Source organism: Equus caballus, chromosome 23 (genome assembly GCF_041296265.1).
Source record: "Equus caballus isolate H_3958 breed thoroughbred chromosome 23, TB-T2T, whole genome shotgun sequence".
In the NCBI taxonomy this organism is placed as follows: domain Eukaryota; kingdom Metazoa; phylum Chordata; class Mammalia; order Perissodactyla; family Equidae; genus Equus; species Equus caballus.
The window spans coordinates 35680792-35699653 of NC_091706.1; the positions used below are offsets into that span (position 1 = coordinate 35680792).

The 18862-nt window shown below is 42.3% G+C and overlaps 1 protein-coding gene across 3 annotated transcripts in view; it reads left to right on the forward strand.

Moving 5' to 3' along the window:
* The window catches only part of DOCK8 (dedicator of cytokinesis 8), a 207170-nt gene that overhangs the window by 170791 nt on the left and 17517 nt on the right, over positions 1-18862 (forward strand). For all 3 annotated transcript variants that reach the window (NM_001309171.2, XM_070248073.1, XM_001490222.7), the window contains 11 exons: positions 549-645; positions 2009-2143; positions 3293-3445; positions 4520-4678; positions 5280-5380; positions 6229-6421; positions 10990-11133; positions 12403-12534; positions 12988-13122; positions 14521-14610; positions 17892-18128. In NM_001309171.2, the coding sequence (NP_001296100.1) occupies positions 549-645; positions 2009-2143; positions 3293-3445; positions 4520-4678; positions 5280-5380; positions 6229-6421; positions 10990-11133; positions 12403-12534; positions 12988-13122; positions 14521-14610; positions 17892-18128 (1576 nt within the window). The remainder of the gene's footprint in view (positions 1-548; positions 646-2008; positions 2144-3292; positions 3446-4519; positions 4679-5279; positions 5381-6228; positions 6422-10989; positions 11134-12402; positions 12535-12987; positions 13123-14520; positions 14611-17891; positions 18129-18862) is intronic.

The window sequence follows — 18862 nt, forward strand, 5'->3', positions numbered from 1 at the left end:
GCCCACACTTGACTGTGCAACCCCAAGGCAGTCTTCAGGGAGTCAACAGACTGACTGTTCTCTGACCCAGTTCTGGAACATCACCCTTTCCTAATCCAGCAGCATCACTATTTGCCAAATTCACGTCCCACCGAGTCTCCCTCCCTCCAGCTTGTTGCAGAAGCTTCCCTTGGCTCAGATCTAGAGATAGTTCTCATGCATGAAATTCAGGAATGGCCCTGAGGCTTTACACAGCCATCTGATTGGCTAGCCTAATTGTAACCAATAATTGCTTTTCTACCCATTTTGTTATTTTTATAATTGTCATCATTATTCATAATAATGGGGATGAGGATGGCCTGGAGACTTTACCTAGAAAATCTTTTAGCCAGATACTAATCATAAAAAGGCCCCTGCACTCCTTAGTTACCTGTAGCCAGCTGCTTTGTATTCACTTCAAGATTGACTATTCAGACGATTCCTTTATGCCTTTTTCGTAGAGTGCCATCATTGGGGTATGGCTAGGTTTGGCATGCACTTTACTTTGACCTCTTTTTTTTGTTTCTTAGAACAAAGGCAGAATTAGATCAAGAAGCCTTAATCAGTGGCAATCTGGCCACGGAAGCAAATTTAATCATCCTGGATATGCAGGAAAACATAATCCAGGTGAGGACAACAAACACCTGATCTATTCAACGTGAATATGTTTATTGGAATTTAATAAAGAATTCTTTATAGAAACTTGTAAAAGAAAGAAACATGATCCCAAAATGACTTCTTTTAAAAAATGAAGTTGGGCAGTTTACTGTTTACAGTAGTGTCTACCTTACAAATTCCAGAGATACCGAACATTCTTCCGGCTTCTTGGACGTGCTGTTCTCTTGGAAAGAGTCAGCTGCTTGACAAGCTGACCGTCGTAGTTAAATCTGCCTGAGTGTGTACCACATTTATGATGTGGATGGTGGGCTGATAGTTCAGGATCTAGAATAGGGATGGTAGCTGGGGTTTTTTGATGGGTCAACTCTTTAGAATTACGGTTGATGTCTTGTATGGGAGCTAGGATTGTGACTGGACTACGTAAAAAAGAGTGTGTCTGTTTTGGACAGAAATTAGTAGGGGAAAGTCATTTGTACCATGAATTTGCCATCCCTGTTTTAGAAAAGCACAATTCCACTGTGAACTTTGCAGTAATCCAATTCACCATACTAATTTCATCTTCTAAGTGAATGTTTCCAGAAATTCCCTAGGTGATAATAGGTTTTTAATTAACCTGAAAAATGAGTCCTTTCATGTTTCCAATGAGAAATCATTTATTAGAGTAGATCTGGTATTGCTTTTTAGGTCTAGAAGAAGAAATATTTTTGAAACACAGTGGAACCTTAGATATCCGACTTTTAAGTTGTCTAAAGTCAAAGTAATTACTGTACAAAAATAAAGACAAAAAAGTCTGTGGTATCTTTGATAAGTTAAATATGTGGCATCACATTGATTTATCTTTATACAACACTGCTTTGAGTGCTATGTACTTAGCACCCTGAAAATGTATTTGCAGTTTTCCAAGAAAGCTGACATTTATTTGTCATTATTTCTGGTGGTGTTAATCTTGCTGTCTCTGATAAATAAGCTTCTATTTAGAAACATCACTGCCACCAAGCAGCCCCTCTTGGACTGGGAAGCCCACAATTGTGTATTGAAGCCCACAAGGGAAGCTGTGCCTTCTATACAAAGAAAGAACATTCTGCCCAGAATGGGGGAAGGTGTGCCTTATAAGTTAGTTTAGCAGCACAGAATAGGCATAAATCTCAAATCAATGGGGAGTTTTGGACTAAAGTCATCCGGAAATGGGTCCTCAGCTCTCATAGTTGGATGATATGTGTGGTGGCTTATCAATCCCTTAAGATCTTAGACCAAGAGAGATGGGACATCAGCATCACTGTGCCAATTGTCGAAAGTGTCTACTTGGGTCTTCACCTCTCAGTTCCCTGGCACAGCATAGGGAATCAATGATGCTGTTCTTCCATTCCTCCAGGCAACCTCGGCTCTGGACTGTAAAGACAGCCTGCTGGGAGGTGTTCTAAGGGTCCTGGTGAATTCTCTGAGCTGTGATCAGAGCACCACCTACCTGACTCATTGCTTTGCGACACTCCGTGCTCTCATCGCCAAGGTAAACATGGGATGCTTGTTTTCTTACTCTTAATTAAGGGTTAAGATCCTCGTCTAGGTTCACATTTCTCTCTCCAAATGCACCAAAACTTGTAGAGAACTGTATTAAGTGACATCGTGATCGGGGCCAGCCTGGAGGCACAGCGGTTAAGTGTGCACGTTCCATTTCGGGGGCCCGGGGTTCACTGGTTCGGATCCTGGGTACAGACATGGCACTACGTGGCAAGCCATGCTGTGGTAGGTGTCCCACATATAAAGTAGAGGAAGATGGGCACGGATGTTAGCTCAGGGCCAGTCTTCCTCAGAAAAAAGAGGAGGATTGGCAGATGTTAGCTTAGGGCTAATCTTCCTCAGGAAAAAAAAAAAGTGACATCGTGGTCAAAGTCTTAAGTATCCCTGGGAGGAAAGTACACGCATTGCTCTTCTGTGCGAACTCACCGTGGAGAGGAAAAACAGTGGCTCTCACACTTGAAAGGTGGGCTGAACTATAGAAATTTGGAATGGCCACTCACTGGAGACATGAGAGCAAAAATCAATTGAGCAACTTTGCCTTTCACCGTTTTTCTTTCATACCTCATCTGAGTGAGATTAAAGTCCTACACAACTCCCTCTAGTAAGCCTTACAAAATGTCATGTCGTAAAATGCCAGAAGGTTTAGAAATGAATTTCTCGTAGCCTGAAGAATATAGATTTTCCTCAGATAAAATGGTCTCATGCAGATTACTGTCTCCCCCTTTGTTAAACATCTCAGTTGGTGCCTTCTACATGGGATCTTCACGCCGAGAAAGTGGAATTCTTCCGCTCTCCCCTATCAGGATCACTTTCTCTTTCTTACTCACCAGTAATTTCCAGGGAACCCAGTAAACTCAGAATAATTCCTTCAGAGTTGTGACTTTGTCGGTGAATGCAACCTGGCTAACAATGCGGTTAATTATGCAGCCCAGATCTTGGTGGTTCATAATTAAATCTACTCTGTTGCTTCCATCCATCTTCTGACTCAAGTAGCTCATTATCTTTATGAAGCAGTGCATTAACTCTTCTGGGCTTTTTGCTTATCCAAGCAGACATTTACATAATTCAACAGGCATCCCGTCCAGAAAGCGTATGAAAGTGCCAAGTGATGCCTGATGACTCCTTGTGTCTCTCCTAGTTTGGCGACTTGCTGTTTGAGGAGGAAGTGGAGCAATGTGCGGACCTGTGTCAGCGCGTGCTGCACCATTGCAGCAGCAGCATGGACGTCACCCGGAGCCAAGCCTGTGCCACCCTCTACCTCCTCATGAGATTCAGCTTTGGAGCCACCAGTGTAAGAGCTCAGACCAGTTGGGTGACCCAGAATCAACAGAGAAAGTCAATGCAAAGCATTGGTTGAGGAGAAGGTTGCAGCATTGCAGTTTACTTCCTGTCCTGTGTGAAGGGAACAGTTGAGCATGTAGATGGATAGTAGGTTTTGTTTGAATTTGCATCCAAAAGTGAATATCAAGACTGGTGAACGCAGTGGTTTCCGTCCACGTTTCAATAAAAAAAAATGAATAAATATATGTAGATTAAAAGTTGTCATCTGTGGGAAAAAATACAACAGGCAAGTTAAGAATTCAGAAGGGTTTGTCCTGTTTCTAAATTCTGATTGACTTGTGCTAGAATGGCTGGTGGCAAAGAATTTGAAATAATCAGTCTCATCTAGACCTGAGTTCTAATCGAGGCTTAGAAGCCTTTTGGAGTTCATTTATTGCAGGACAGTCAACCTCTGCTTTAGTTTTTCTAGGCTTTGGTGTGTTCTTTTGGAGTTTACATTTGTGGTCATGTTCATGAGCATGCTCAAGTCGTATTAAAGGCTTAATTGGCCCATGGAAGAAAGACAGGGTCCTCAGAATGTCTCAGGCACAACTATTTAAAAGTTTTTAGGACATTCCTCAGAGGACTTAGGATAGCTATATTTTTTCAGGGGCCTGAAAGGAAAGGAGAAACAAATTCACTGCCCGCCTGTAGTCCAAGATCTCAGAAATCCTGGCCATGGAGATCCTATTCCTCTTTGCAGTTTACGTAAAGTCCCAAGAAGAGGAATCTTAGCACCAAAGGAGACATCCTGTGACTCAGCTTTGTAGGAACCTTCCAGCCGTGCAGCATGGCTGCAGCCCAATCCTCAATGAAAATTTAAAGAGTTGACAGATTTATGTCAGAGCAATATCCATTTAAACCATTTAAACAACAGTATGAATCTTGTGCAAAGTTTAGCTCATATTTCATTGAGAGAAAAGAAATAATTGAGACTGGGTAAAAGAAATGTTGGAGAGTTATTGGTGTTCTGGCGCTACTGCCTTCAATTGTCTACTAGCTGAGTGCCTCTTATTTGTTCCTTCTTCTTTTTTTCCTGACGCAGAACTTTGCAAGAGTGAAGATGCAAGTAACCATGTCTCTGGCATCTTTAGTGGGCAAAGCACCAGACTTTAATGAGGAGCACCTGAGAAGGTCCTTGAGGACGATTTTGGCCTATGCAGAAGAGGACACCGCCATGCAGTCCACTCCTTTCCCCACCCAGGTAGACTGAAGAGCAGCCTTGTCTCATGCATGGGTTTGGGATCAATTATAAACTTGTATGTATATGCATATATATGTGTATATGTATAATACTAGATAATTATAGATAAAATGTATAACAATTTACATACGTGGTTATATATTCTATAAATTATATTAATATACGGAATTTATATTTATATATAAAATTCTGATATATAATTATATAATATATTATCGTGTATATTATATGGAACATCAGTGGAGGTCCTAAGCTGCCTCCTACTTGATATAAAAAGCCCTGATGTTCCAAGAGTACAGTTTAGGGCTTTTCAGGTTGCACATAACTGACACTAGTTCACAGTAATTTAAACAAAAAGGTTTTGGAGAGGGAAGACACTATAAAGATTCAGGGCTAATTCATGGATCCCAAGGGCCAACTCACATCCGGGCCTCAGAGGCGCCTGGCTCTGCAAAGGCGAAGACCACGTAGACTGCCCTCTACCTGCCACCTCTCCTTGCAGCCAAGCCAGTCCACGGTGGCCCCTTGAAGTTTCAGTGCAATCCTAACTCATTCCCGTGGACTACAACCAACTTGTTTGGGGGCATACGCTTTTTTGCAGGTGGAGGAACTTCTCTGCAATCTGAATAGCATCTTATATGACACAGTGAAAATGAGGGAATTTCAGGAAGATCCTGAGATGCTTATGGATCTCATGTACAGGTAAACTTTTCTGATGCAACCAACAGGGTATCACTTGAAGGTCTAGGGTTTGCCACTGTGGAGGTCTTATTAATGTAATTATCACAGGCAGCGTGGGCACACTGTTTTGGACAGCATCCAAAACTGTATATAGAAATTGGTGGAAATGAATTATTCAGAGTAAGTTGATTCGTGTACAAGTTTTCAGAAAGATCTCCCTAATTTAAAGTGAGATAGCTTGGGGCCGTCCCTGTGGCCTAGTGGTTATAGTTCCATGCACTCTGCTTGGTGGTCCAGATTCACAGGTTCTGATTCCGGGCATGGACCTTCTCCACTCATCAGCCATGCTATGGTGGCATCCCACATACAACGCAGAGGAAGACAGCACAGGTGTTAGCTCGGGGTGAATCTTCCTCAAGCAAAAAAAAAAAGAGGAAGATTGGCAAGGGATATTAGATTAGGGTGAATCTTCCTCACCAAAAAAAAGAAAGAAAGTGAGATACCTATTTTATAACTCTGTCTTCCACTTCTTGTTCTGATATGATGTCATAAGAAGGGTAGTACTTTTGTCTTCTGTTATTTTGAGGGAAAGGAAAGGAAGAAAATTACTAAAGATCTATTAAAATAGAAATCATTTTGTCAGGTCTTTTTTTCCCTCTAAAGCTTAAACTAAATGTTATTTCTTGGCATCCAGCACACCCTAGACATAAGACTAAAACAGCTGAACTGATAAATATTTGCCTTTTCTCTCGTTTTCTGAACACGTAGGCAAAACCCTCAGGGAGAAAAAATTTTTAGAAAAACAAGTGGCCATACACAAATAGTGTTATTAACCATTTGTCCTTGAAATTTTCTCAATCTGTCTTCAGAATTGCCAAGAGTTACCAGACCTCTCCTGACCTGAGGCTGACCTGGCTCCAGAACATGGCAGAGAAACACACCAAGAAGAAGTGCTACACAGAGGCCGCCATGTGCCTGGTGCACGCGGCTGCCTTAGTGGCCGAATATCTGAGCATGCTGGAGGACCACAGCTACCTGCCCGTGGGCAGTGTCAGCTTTCAGGTTGGGGACAAGTTCAGTTTTTCCTTTAGAGCAGTGGTTCTCGACTGGGGGCAATTTTGCCCCCCACTGCAAGGGGCATTTTATAATCTCTGGAGACATTTTTGGTTGTTACAACTGGAGGTGGGAGGGGATGCTGCTGGCATCTGATAGATATAAGCCAGGGATGCTGCTAAACATTCTACAATGCATAGGACAGCTCCCACTACAGAGGATTGTCTGGTCCCAAATTCCAATGGTGCCAACGTTGAAAGAATCTGCGTTAGTGTATTCATTATATTTGCCTCTTCTTATAGTTTATTTTCTTGGTTTGTCTTCTTTTTAATTATTGTTTATAATAAATGTAGAGTCGATAGGCACTTTAGATATTCCCAAACACTTTCACATCCATGACGTCATTTGACTTTCCCCATCAACCAGTGAAGCAGGCAGATAGGGAAGGTATTATTACTCCCATTTCACAGGTAAAGAAACTGAGAGGGCAATTTTTCTAAGGTCATTTAAACTCTTTCTCAAAGACTTGAAGTTGACAGGTGTACTGACAACCGTGAAAGTATTTTCCAAACATGGGAGAAATGATTTCCCTCGTGGTCTGTTCCTTTGATTACACTCCCCAGCTCTGTAGTATCCCACTCTCTAATCCGGAATCAAGAACCACACTGACCTGGGAAGGGGAAAAAGCGGCTGAATCAATACTTTCTTAGGATAAGCTGAATATGACCCATAGTTAGCAAAGGGAAATTGTCTGCCAGGCCTGAAAGTTGGCTTAGGCCAGGATGCTCAGTGGCCACTTGGACTGTTTTTGTTGACTAGTTTAATACAATCTTTAGAGAAAATGAAAGTTTTATGGTACTTTTTTTTTTTAAGATTGGCACCTGAGCTAACATCTGTTGCCAATCTTTTTTTGGTTTTTTCTTCTTCTCCCCAAAGCCCCCCAGTACACAGCTGTATATTCTAGTTGTAGGTCCTTTTGGTTGTGCTGTGTGGGATGCCACCTCAGCATGGCCTGATGAGTGGTGCTAGGTCTGCACCCAGGATCCAAACAGGTGAACCCTGGGCCACCAAAGCAGAGCCTGGGAACTCAACCATTCAGCCACAGACCAGCCCCTATGAATACTTTTTTTAAAGAGACATAACCTGTAGAAATGACCATCCCTGAAACCTTGAAAATACAGTCCAATATAGAGCCCTTTTCAAGCCAGACTTGCAAAGTCATTTACAAGTGTTTGTATTATTCTTGTTTGAATTTACATGACTGACCTTATAAAAGGGTTTGTTCTTATTATTGTCTTTTGACACAGTTTTGTGATGCTGTGTGAACCAGAAAGAGAAGACAATTCAAAGTAGCTTTCCCAGGCTTAGAGAATAAGCCACTCAACTGTTACTGGTGGGGCCAGGAGCTTCTGATTTCCTAGAATACTATTTACCTGCCAAGCTGGGTATTGCTCATATTATTAACTCATCCTCTCTTATGGTCTTCAGTAACAACAATATTTATTCTATCACTTCATTCTCAGCAAATAAATTTTATTCTCAATTCAGAAATGTTTGTTATAAAAGCCAAAATGAAACTCTTATCCAAAAAGCATAAAAATATCACATCTGATTTTGAACCTCATAAAAGTGAAGAAAGTTATAAAAATCATTTTAGATGTATCTGCTTCTTTTATCGAACTTATTTTGGCCATTTGATATTATCAAGGATCAATTTTGTAAGTGCTACTCTTTAAATTCCCAGAAAATCTTTAGGTTTATCACTTAATGTTGAATCTTCTTTTTTTGTTTCATTAACTGAACTATTTCTTAGCATTCTTTTATGACTTTTTCCAAGTTACTATATTTTATTTGTAATATGTTTACTATAAGTACTATATTTATATTTATTTTATCTATTAATGGCATTTCATTATTGACTTTCATTCTTGGTAAACTTGAAAATTCTAATTTCACCTAGAATTCAATTGATTTGCTCATAATAAGTCATGCCAAGGTGAGATAGAATAGTTATTCTAGAGCCAACAGGAAGACTCCACATTGTTCCCATCTGGGGGCACATAGCTCTATTTTTTCATATATTTATATCCATTTATTCATTCTTTTAGATGATATTTATTGAGCGTTTATTCTGTCCTCATGACCTCTACATTCTAGCCAGGGAGAGTGATGTCATATAATTAATTATTCTCTTCCTTATTCAATTTCATTTATGATAAATGCTATAATAAAAAGGCACAAGATACTGTAAGTGTTTGTAATGCGACCCAGCCTGGGTCAGAAGGATGAGGAAGGGGAAGGGGAAAGAGAAGGAACTGTGAAGTGTGAGGTCTTCATGACACACAGAACATGGTGAGTTAGGTGTCCTCAGCTACAGAAGAGAAGCCACATTATGTTGATGCTTATGAGCCAAATCTTTTTGGAAATGTATACTTGCAAGTGACAGAATACCTAACCCAGACTGACCTCAGGTAAAAGTGAATTTATGAGCTTGCATGAAGGAGGTGAGCCTGGAGTAGCACCTGCCAAACTGGACCTAGGGGTCCAAACAATGTCATCAGACCTCGGTGTCGTCATCACTTCCTGTCTCTGCCTTCTGTTATGTTAGCTTCGTTCCTCACAGGCTTCCACATTCACTGAGAAATATTTAGGTTTACATATTCGCAGATTCAACTTTAGGAGAATAGAGAGATGCCTCATTTCTAGCAGTTGCAGAGAAAGTCTCAGTGCATCTTATTGGTTCTGATGGGATCATGTGATCATCCCTGAACCAATCATAATGGCCAGAGAAATGCAATGCTCTGATTAGCTGGGCCAGAGTTGAGGTCCACACCTGGAGTTATGGATGGTTCCCCAGGAGGCCTTACTTTGTAGAAAGATGAAGGAATTCTGGGCAGCATTAACAACAGATGTCCAGTATTGATTTCTTAAATGCTGTGTGCTTTAGTGTTCAACCTTGTTCTGTTCCAATAACATTGAATTTTTGGAAAAGAATTACAAACTGGAGATAAATAAATCAGTGCAAGGAAGATAACTTTGAGGCCACTGAATTCCAAGGAACTGAGATCGTTGAAATTCTATGCCCCAGAGTACAATATTTATTCCACAAATGTAGATATGGCTACATTCTCAGATATTGCTGTTAGTTTTACCTCCCTAATTCTGAAGCCAGGAAAGTCTGCCCAGGATCTTTTTCCTCTAACTACAGCTAAGAAGGCTACATAATTTCAATGTGTTCCTCTACGTGTAGAAAATTGCATACAATTCTAATAGTATTTATTTCTTGGGTTATTGGATTCTTCTAACTGAAGCTCTTGCACTGTCTATTATCTCCAGTTCAGAAACATCATAATAGAAAGACCAGGTTTGGAAGAAAGACTGGCCACAAAAGATTCTGAGAGCCTCCTATATTCCTAAAACTGCTTTGCAATATTGGATGTGAAGATATAGGACTGTGACAACTCTCTCTTCCTTGATGCTAAGGTTGATTCACTTGATCTTGATCCAGCCAGGCCAGGAGGCAGACAGATTTTCCTTCACAAGTTGACTGTGGTTGATTGGTAGTGGCTGACTAGAGTACTATACTAAGAAGAATTTTGAAACTATATCCAAGCTTCAGGGGAAAGAGTGCTGTAATTGGTTAGTTATGCCTGCCATGAGTGCAGGAGTAGGAAGGAGTGGTATGTGTGCTACCTGTTTGTAATCCATAAACTAGGAAGGTTTCCCATTTCTTTTATGCTCCATATGCATTTCTTCCACAGCTGTGAAATAGGTCAAAGAAAATGACTCTTGACTTGTCAAGACTATGAGAGTCACTGCCAGGGCCAGAGCTGGGGTGAGGCGAGTGAAGCATGGAAGCCACAGAATTTAAGGAAGCACTCATTCTCAGGGTCAAGCAAGTTCAAGATCACCAGTTATAGACCCGAGAGGGAGTGCCTCCCTAAATTTGGTGCCCTGGGTTTCTCATTTGGTTCCCCCAGCCCTGGCCCTGGCCACTGCATTCTCTGCTAGAGACTTTAAATCCTATGGTTTATGTAAAGTGAAAGTCTATAGAAAGAAACAAAATGTTGTGGGGATAAAACAGTAACTGCGGCATTGCCATAAACATTTCCATAAAGACGACATTGTCGTTTGCTGTTGTCACATAATATGGCTGTTCACCTGAAAGTCCAGGCAGTGGTAGCAACTACTTCACAGGAACATCACTCAGCTGGTGAAACAAGGAGTCTGGTGAACTGCTAATTGGCCTTTGCCTTATAAAAACCATGACCCCTGTTGGATGTCCCTTAGGTCATTTCACTAAAGTGACTTGACTGTTGTTACATTGAGGTGAGTAAGTCTCCTTCCTAATAGTTAAAAAAAACATTGTGAGTTTTGAAAACCAGTTGCTCAGCGCGCCCTCTCACAATGAATGGCAGCCAGAGCCTCTTCCGGGTGGAACTGCAGACCTTGTGTAATCACGGGCTTGGTGTGGATCTTTGAACGTGGGCTTCTGCATCCCTACTTTTGGGTTCTTGTGGTGCTTTTTGTTAGACTGATTCCCCAGTTCTCTGGGCTTATCCTGTGATCTCTTTCAGAATATTTCTTCCAACGTGCTGGAGGAGTCAGCGGTCTCTGATGACACCCTGTCCCCTGATGAGGATGGTGTGTGCTCCGGCCGGTACTTCACCGAGAGTGGCCTGGTGGGCCTCCTGGAGCAGGCCGCGGAGCTCTTCAGCACGGTCAGTGACCACAGCGGGTCCCGGGCCTCTGACGTCCGGCTGAACTCCAGTGCTGTGAATGCCCTTCTTAACAGCTCAGCCAGCCCAGCTTCAGACAACACGTGCATGGGTGTGCAGGGCAGGGGGTGGGCCGGGAGCACTTTGATGTATGCAAATTGTGTCAGCTCTCTGAGAGAGATGAGAAAGCCTTTCATCAGGGCAATATTCTGGTTTTGACTTCATGCTCATTGGCTGGGCAGCAGTTTCACAGTATTATTTTCATTTAATAGGGGTGGAAACTAAGCCACAGAGAGGTGAAATGGCTTGCCCAGGGTTACACAGTAAATGATGAGACATGTTCTCATTCCCTCATTTTCCCTCTCATAGAGAAAAATATTGGGGAGGAGACACTGGGAGGAAAGGAAGGAATAAATAGACAGCATCTTCCTTCCTAACAACTAAGTAATCCCCAGGATGGTCACAGAGCAGGACCAGCTCACAGAAATGTGGGAGCGGAAACCACTGAGCTGCCCCTCGTTAACCTAAGCTGGGTCTAAACACTCCTAATAAGGAAAAAATATATAGATTAAGGCAATGAGATTCAGGGCAGAGGAGAAAGTCCCTTGTCTGTTTTCATGTTGATAATCTCTCTCCTCCCTCCCATTTTAAGCCAAGTGAATACTTACCACTTCACTATATTTAGCTGATCCAATTTTGTTTTCACTCTTATAGTTTTCCTTCTTTTCTACTTTTCATTTCCAAGTTTCCACCCTTCACCCCATATGTATTTTAATTACTGTTTTAACTATTTTCTCTCTCTTCTTTTTTTTTTTTGTTTTCCTGTTTTCCATTTCAGGATTTAGAAAAAGTCCAGTATGTGTTCATTTTTCCTAAAATTTGAGAAAATGAACTAATTAGAATCCTACTAACTCTTTTCAGGCATACATTAAACATCTGGCTACAGGGAGACCTCTGATGACATTAAATATTATATAACATTAAATATTGAATATGAATTTGTTCTTAGTCCCTGCTGCCAATCTCCTGTCCTTTTGTCCTCCATGAAAACCCTTTTCCCTACTTATCATCATCACACAGGACCATGTAGCATATGTCTAGTTCAGTTTGAATGCCACAACCATCCCAAAGAAGCTCAGACATCACTCCTGCTCTGTAAAATGTTGTGATGCCAAAAATGAATCCATTCTCCACCTCATAGTGAACTCTGGCTGCTCTTCTTAAGTTTCCAGTGGATTAAATTCTCTTTGATTTTCTACTCCTCTTTCCAAGGGAGGATTGTATGAGACGGTTAATGAGGTCTACAAACTGGTCATCCCCATCCTGGAAGCACATCGAGACTTCCGGAAGCTGACTTCCACGCATGATAAGCTACAGAAGGCCTTTGACAGCATCATTAGCAAGGTAGCTGGGGATCCTGGCCAATAGGTCCTGTTACCTGGCAGCAGGTGACCCTGTGGTGCTTGGCCCTCCTTCCTCTCTAGGGAGTGATTTCCCTTGAGCACATCATTGCTGTAGCTCCCACCTACCAAACAGAAACGGGCTGGGAATAGACAGAGGACCAGAATTCAGACTTTGAAAGAAGGCTACTTGAATTACTTTACAACCAGGAAATGTGAGAATCTTTTAAATTCACTTAAAAGAAGTCCTAGAAAGCTTTCATGGAATTCCTTTTGTTATTATTTCCAAAGCTTATTCCCATAAACATTACATGTTTAAAAGAGTGATTTCTCTTTAAATTAGTCATAGGAATAAAATGCCTTATCACACAACAATAAAAGACTCTTGCCCTTTGCAACCCAGTGGATCCTCATGAATTACATAACTAAGGAAAGGTTTTCTTGTTTTGTTCATCAGGGTCATAAGAGAATGTTTGGAACTTACTTCCGCGTTGGTTTCTATGGATCCAAATTTGGAGATTTAGATGAGCAGGAATTTGTTTACAAAGAGCCTGCAATTACCAAGCTTCCTGAGATCTCTCACAGACTAGAGGTAAGAAAAGCGATTCTGTGCTTGACATTGCATACTTTACAAAAACAAGTTAGAGTGAGTCATTATGAAAAAACTGAAGCGTCCTGGATTCATCATTGATCTCTATATAAATTTTTCCACATTGCATTTATGATATGAAGGTTTTAGGTGAGATCACGAGGTAAAGAAAGATTTCAATAGTTTTCCCCTAAGATTCTGTGCATGCTTGTCAAAGGTTGTAAATAATATCATGAATACTTATTTTCAAGACCATCCACAAGTCAGTCAATCTCATCTGCTTTCTTATAACCCTCTCCAAATTTTAGCAGCAGTTTTTCATCTTGAAGGTTATCATCTTGACTGTGAAGTAATCTGGCCAAATTACCAAATGACCCCTAGAAAAAGCTGTGGCCATTGTTTTGGTGTCACTGGACAATAATCCCACTTCTGACACAGAGATGCTCCTGCTGATCCAAGGAGCGCCCTCTTGGGATAATCAGAGTCAGTGTCCCATCCCATGGGCTGGCAGCCCAATCCAACCTGCTGTTTACATTTGATCCATAATGTAGCAAATGTAGCAGAAGAGAGCAGCATGTTCTTGGAGAAAAGGCAGGAGAAAAAGGGAAACAGCATAGAGAAAACAGAAAAAAAGACACAGACATTGAAAGGGCCAAGCATTATGAACTCAGGAGGAAAGTCAAGGGATGCTACCAAAACGAAACCCTCTCAGGCTGAATATCTGGGGTCCTCTGAACTGCTGACAGTGATTAACCGGAGACTCACTCCTTACACTTTCTTGCTATTGCTTTGAATTTATGCCCTTTCATGGCTGTAAACCCTAAAACATATTGTTGCCAAATTGCTCCTTATACTACCCATCCACACTAAGTAAGACTTGAATCCTTACTTGACTCAAAGAACCATGGCCCAGGGTGGTTGGGTGACTTGCCCAAAGTCATTCAGCTCATGAGAAGGAGAATTAGCAATTGACACCATGTCACTTGGTTCCCCACTATCGTTCTCCCTGCTTAGAAATAGAAGTATATATTTTGTCTTTCTGTGCACTGTGGTTTCTCAAATTATGGGAAGCCTGGTGACCTTCAAGTTCCTAGGGTAGAGAAAGCAAGAAGTTAATAGTGCCATACCCCTGGAGCTGCTTCAGGAAATATGATGACGTTGGTTGAATTAGAGGCAGGCGTCCATATTATAGGGAAGCGTATATCAATTTGCATGCTGGACTTCCTTATATTTTTATTTTTGTCTCAGGAAATGCTGACCTTGCCTCATGAGCTCAGAGGAACTTTCCATAATCAATGAGCAAATTCTCCCGACACTTGTTCCAAACTTACGCCTCTTCTGAGAGACAGAGTTACATTATATTAAAATAACCTTTATAATCATTTGGTTCCTCTCACCTAGGGATTTTATGGTCAATGTTTTGGTGCAGAATTTGTGGAAGTGATAAAAGACTCCGCTCCTGTGGACAAAACCAAGCTGGATCCAAACAAGGTATGGGGAAATTTGCAAAAAATAACCATCCGGCTCTGATTCCCTTTGTCCTACCCCAAGAACATAAGATGACCTCCTTTGTCTGGGCTCTCCAAGTCGTTTAAATGCAGCCAGACTTTTTTGTCTAGGGTTCAACTACTGTTTGGTTAGATCTTAAAGAAACCATACTCAGAAGCAGGAACTGTAATAGAAGCTACCATTTATTAAACACCAACTGTGTGCCTGGCATTCCTTTAGGCCCCTTACACACATCATTTCATTTCATCCTTCAACAGTCCTTTGAAACAGGTGGTGTTCTTCCTATTTTACAGATGAGAAAACTGAGGTATAGAAAGGTTAAGCAACTTTCCAAGGTCATGCAAGTGTCAAAGCCAGTACGCAAATGAGGTCTGTCATCCTCAGACCCTTAATCACTGCTCTTTACTGGCTTTCCATAAAAACTTTAAACTCTCAATTTAAAACATGTTAAAAGATGCAGACTTCTCACCGACAGCGTTTGGTGGTACCCTTCTTTAGGCTGCAGGTGTTCCTTCCAGCCAAGGGCAGGGTCGCTGTGCTGTTGGGGGAAGGATGGAAAAGGCTTGGCCTTCAGTGTCCTCACTTTTCACATGAAGGCGTATTCTGTCTCTCTCTAGGCTGGGTGTAGTACAATACAGTTCTGACACTCACCACCCAGAGTTAGTGTCACACTCCACAAAATGCAGGCCCAGTCCCCCACAAGACTGCCCTCACTTCAGACACCAGCCTCAAGTGGGTCCCCCAAGCCACCCACACTTCTGACCAGACAGCTGCAAATTTGGGGGTTCCCACGGTACCTTTCAGGTTATGTAACTCACTAGAATGACTCACAGAACTCAGAAAAGTGCTATACTGACAATTACAGTTTAATGATAAAGGGTACACGTAGGGCAAGGTCTGGGAAGGAGCCCAGAGCTTCTATGCCGTGTCATTCTGGAATCCAGGCATGTCACCCTCCAGCAGGTCAATATGTTCACCTACCAGGAAGCTCCACTGAGCCTCGGTGTCCAGAGTTGAATCAATCAGGGTAGGCATGACTGATGAAATCATCAGCCACATTATTCAACTCAGTCTCCAGCCCCCTTCCCCTCCCGGAAGGCCAGGCTAGCCCAAAGTCCCAACTCTCTCATCACATAGTTGGTCTTTTTGGTGACCAGCCGCCCCATCCTGAAGCTATCTAGGGACCCACCATGCATGATTCACCACATTAGAGTAACAAAGAGAGTCCTATCACTTGGGAAATTCCAAGAGTTTTTGAGGCTCTGTGCCAGGAAACAGACAAAGAGTAGATATATTCTTTATTATACCGTGGGGGGATGCCTTCCTGCTCAGTCCACCTCATAGACAGATATGTTCATGAGAGAGCTTTCTGAGCTGCTAAAATAAGGCAAGTTCAAGGTCTTATTAAGGCTGGGGGACAGAGGAGCAGTTGCCATCTGGCAGGCCTGTAAGAGGAAGAGTCCAAACTCTTCTCTCAGTTCTGTCCTCCAGGATATTAAGAAGATGATGCAAGGAAGGGAGGAACTGGCCAAATTTAAGAGTTTGTTTTTCTACATATTTCAGAAGACTTGCCCGCTTTAGACACATTCCCTAGTCTAGGCTTGAAGCAGTAACTGTGGTAAGAGCTGAGCTGAGCTTCAGACAGGAATGTTTGAGGTCCTTGAAAGATAGGATTGGCGGTGTGCCCACAGTGATCTGTACACAGCTGTGTAGAGTCCCAGGGACGTTCCTGACACAGGGTGCTCTTTTCCCCTCTTTAAAATCCCCAAGGGAGGCTGTGAGAGTTTTAAATGAGAATCTGAAACCAGAATTACAATCAGATTTCATCACACTAAATAGTGCCTTACGGTCTGAGGTCACTGACCTCACCCATCCATTTCAGTGGGTGGGGGTGCTGCAGAGTCTATGGTCATTGTCATTCTTCTTCTTTTTTTTAATTAAAGATTGGCCCTGAGCTAACATCTGTTGCCAATATTTTCTCTTCTTCTTCTCCCCAAGGCCCCCCAGTACATAGTTGTATATTCTAGTTGCAGGTCCTTCTAATTCTGCTATGTGGGATGCTGGCTCAGCATGGCCTGATGAGTGATGTTAGGTCCGTGCCCAGGATCCAAACAGGCGAAACCCTGGGCTGCCAAAGCAGAGCCCACAAACTCAACCTCTCTGCCAAAAGACGCGCCCCCCCCCCTTTTTTTTAAAGAGGCCTTCTTTCTTAATAAATGCCCTTCTTCATAGTGTATTTGTGTGTGCACATGTGTGTGTGCATTTTTTTAATGAGGTACATGCAGTAAAATTCACTTTTTTGGTGTTTAGTTCTTTGAGTTTTGACAAACATATGTAACCACCACCAGCACCAAGATATAGACAAGTTCCATCACCCCCAAAATCTTTCCCCATGCCCCTTCGTCATCATTCCCTCCCTCTGCATTCAGCCCCTGATAGTCACGGATGTGTATTCTGTCTTGGTAGTTTTCCCTTTTGCAGAATATATGTAAATAGAATCATACAGCCTTTTGAGTCTGGCTTCCTTCACTTAGCACAATGCATTTGTTATTTATTGCTTTTTATTGCTGAGTAGTATTCTCTTGTAAGGATCTACCATAATCTGTTTATCCCTTCCCCACTTGAGGGACATTTGGCTATTTCTCGTTTTTGTCTATTGTGAATAATGCTGCTATAGACATTTGTGTACAGGTTTTTGTGTAAACATAAGTTTTTATTTCTCTTGAGTACACACGTCAGAAGGGGATTGCCAGGTCATATAGTCAGTGTAATTTAGCTGTATAAGAAACTGCCAAGCTGTTTTGTCAAGTGGTGTACCATTTTGCCTTCCCACCATCAATGCATGAAAGTTCCCGCTGCTCTAATCCTTGTCAGCACTTGTTATTGTCAGTGTTCTTTAGTTTAGCCATTCTAATAAGTGTGCAGTGGTCATGGTTGTTCTGAAAAGGAAAGTCCGTCTCTTCTGAGGAGCAGTTTGCAAACTTTCATACCAAGTTTCAGTCGCATCAGTTAGCTCTGTGAGCAGGGGACCTGACTTCACACAGACATACTCACCTCTCCTTCTCGCACTCGTTTCTCTCCCTGGGGGTGGAGAGGACAGACGGCTGATGGCGAAGTCTCACCTGATGCTCTCAGCTTCTGTGGCTTTTGTGAACTCAGAGGGGCAGGGCTGCTGCGTGGTTCCAGCACGCCTCCCCAGTGTGTCCTGGGTGGTGGTTTGCAGGCTAGCTCATCTCCTCCTCTCCCTGCCTTTTCCCCCTCAGGCCTACATCCAGATCACTTTTGTGGAGCCCTACTTTGATGAGTACGAGATGAAAGACAGGGTAACCTACTTTGAGAAGAATTTCAATCTGCGGAGGTTCATGTACACCACCCCCTTCACCCTGGAGGGGCGGCCCCGGGGAGAGCTGCACGAGCAGTACCGTCGGAACACCGTCCTGACCACCATGCACGCCTTCCCCTACATCAAGACCCGGATCAGCGTCATCCAGAAGGAGGAGGTGATGGCCCCAGGGGAGTGAGCTGGGGACTGAGGCCGCCATTGAATGAGTGGGCCTGCGTGACCTCCCGGGGCGACACACAGACCTCCTTCATGCTCCTTCTTGGCAGACTGGAGTGAAAATCTAAAAGGGCCACGCTTGAAATACAGCGAGAGGTGTTATCCTCTCACCCTCGTGGTGCCAGAAATCCTGTTCAGGCAGCTACATGTTTTATAGCACTACTTTATATGTAAATATTTTATATTTTAAAGTTATATCTTTAATATAAAATATTTATGTAATTTTAATATTTATATTTTAATGACATATCTTATGAAATATGTATTTAAATTTTGAATATTTTATACTGTCTTTTTACATATTTAAAAGCTTACATATTTAAAAGGTGATACAGGCATAGTTGTTAATTATTAGAGACAGGAACAGCAAAGAGTAGCTCCAATGAGTCGGTGGTGGTGCACTGGAGGAAGGGCACCATGCACGGTAGAGAGGAGGCCAGCTGACTTCTGGTCCCAGCTTCCTCCTGTGGCTTTGTGCAAGCCACTTATCTTCATTCAGTTTCCTCATCTATCCATTGGCAGGAAAGATCCCTTTCTCTTCTCTGGTTCTATGTAGAGTGCAAGACTTCTAATCCATTGTAATGAGACTGACCAAGAAAGTATATCAAGGAGCCAGCCCTGTGGTGTAGTGGTTAAATTTGTACACTCTGCTTTGGCAGCCTGGGGTTTTGGGTT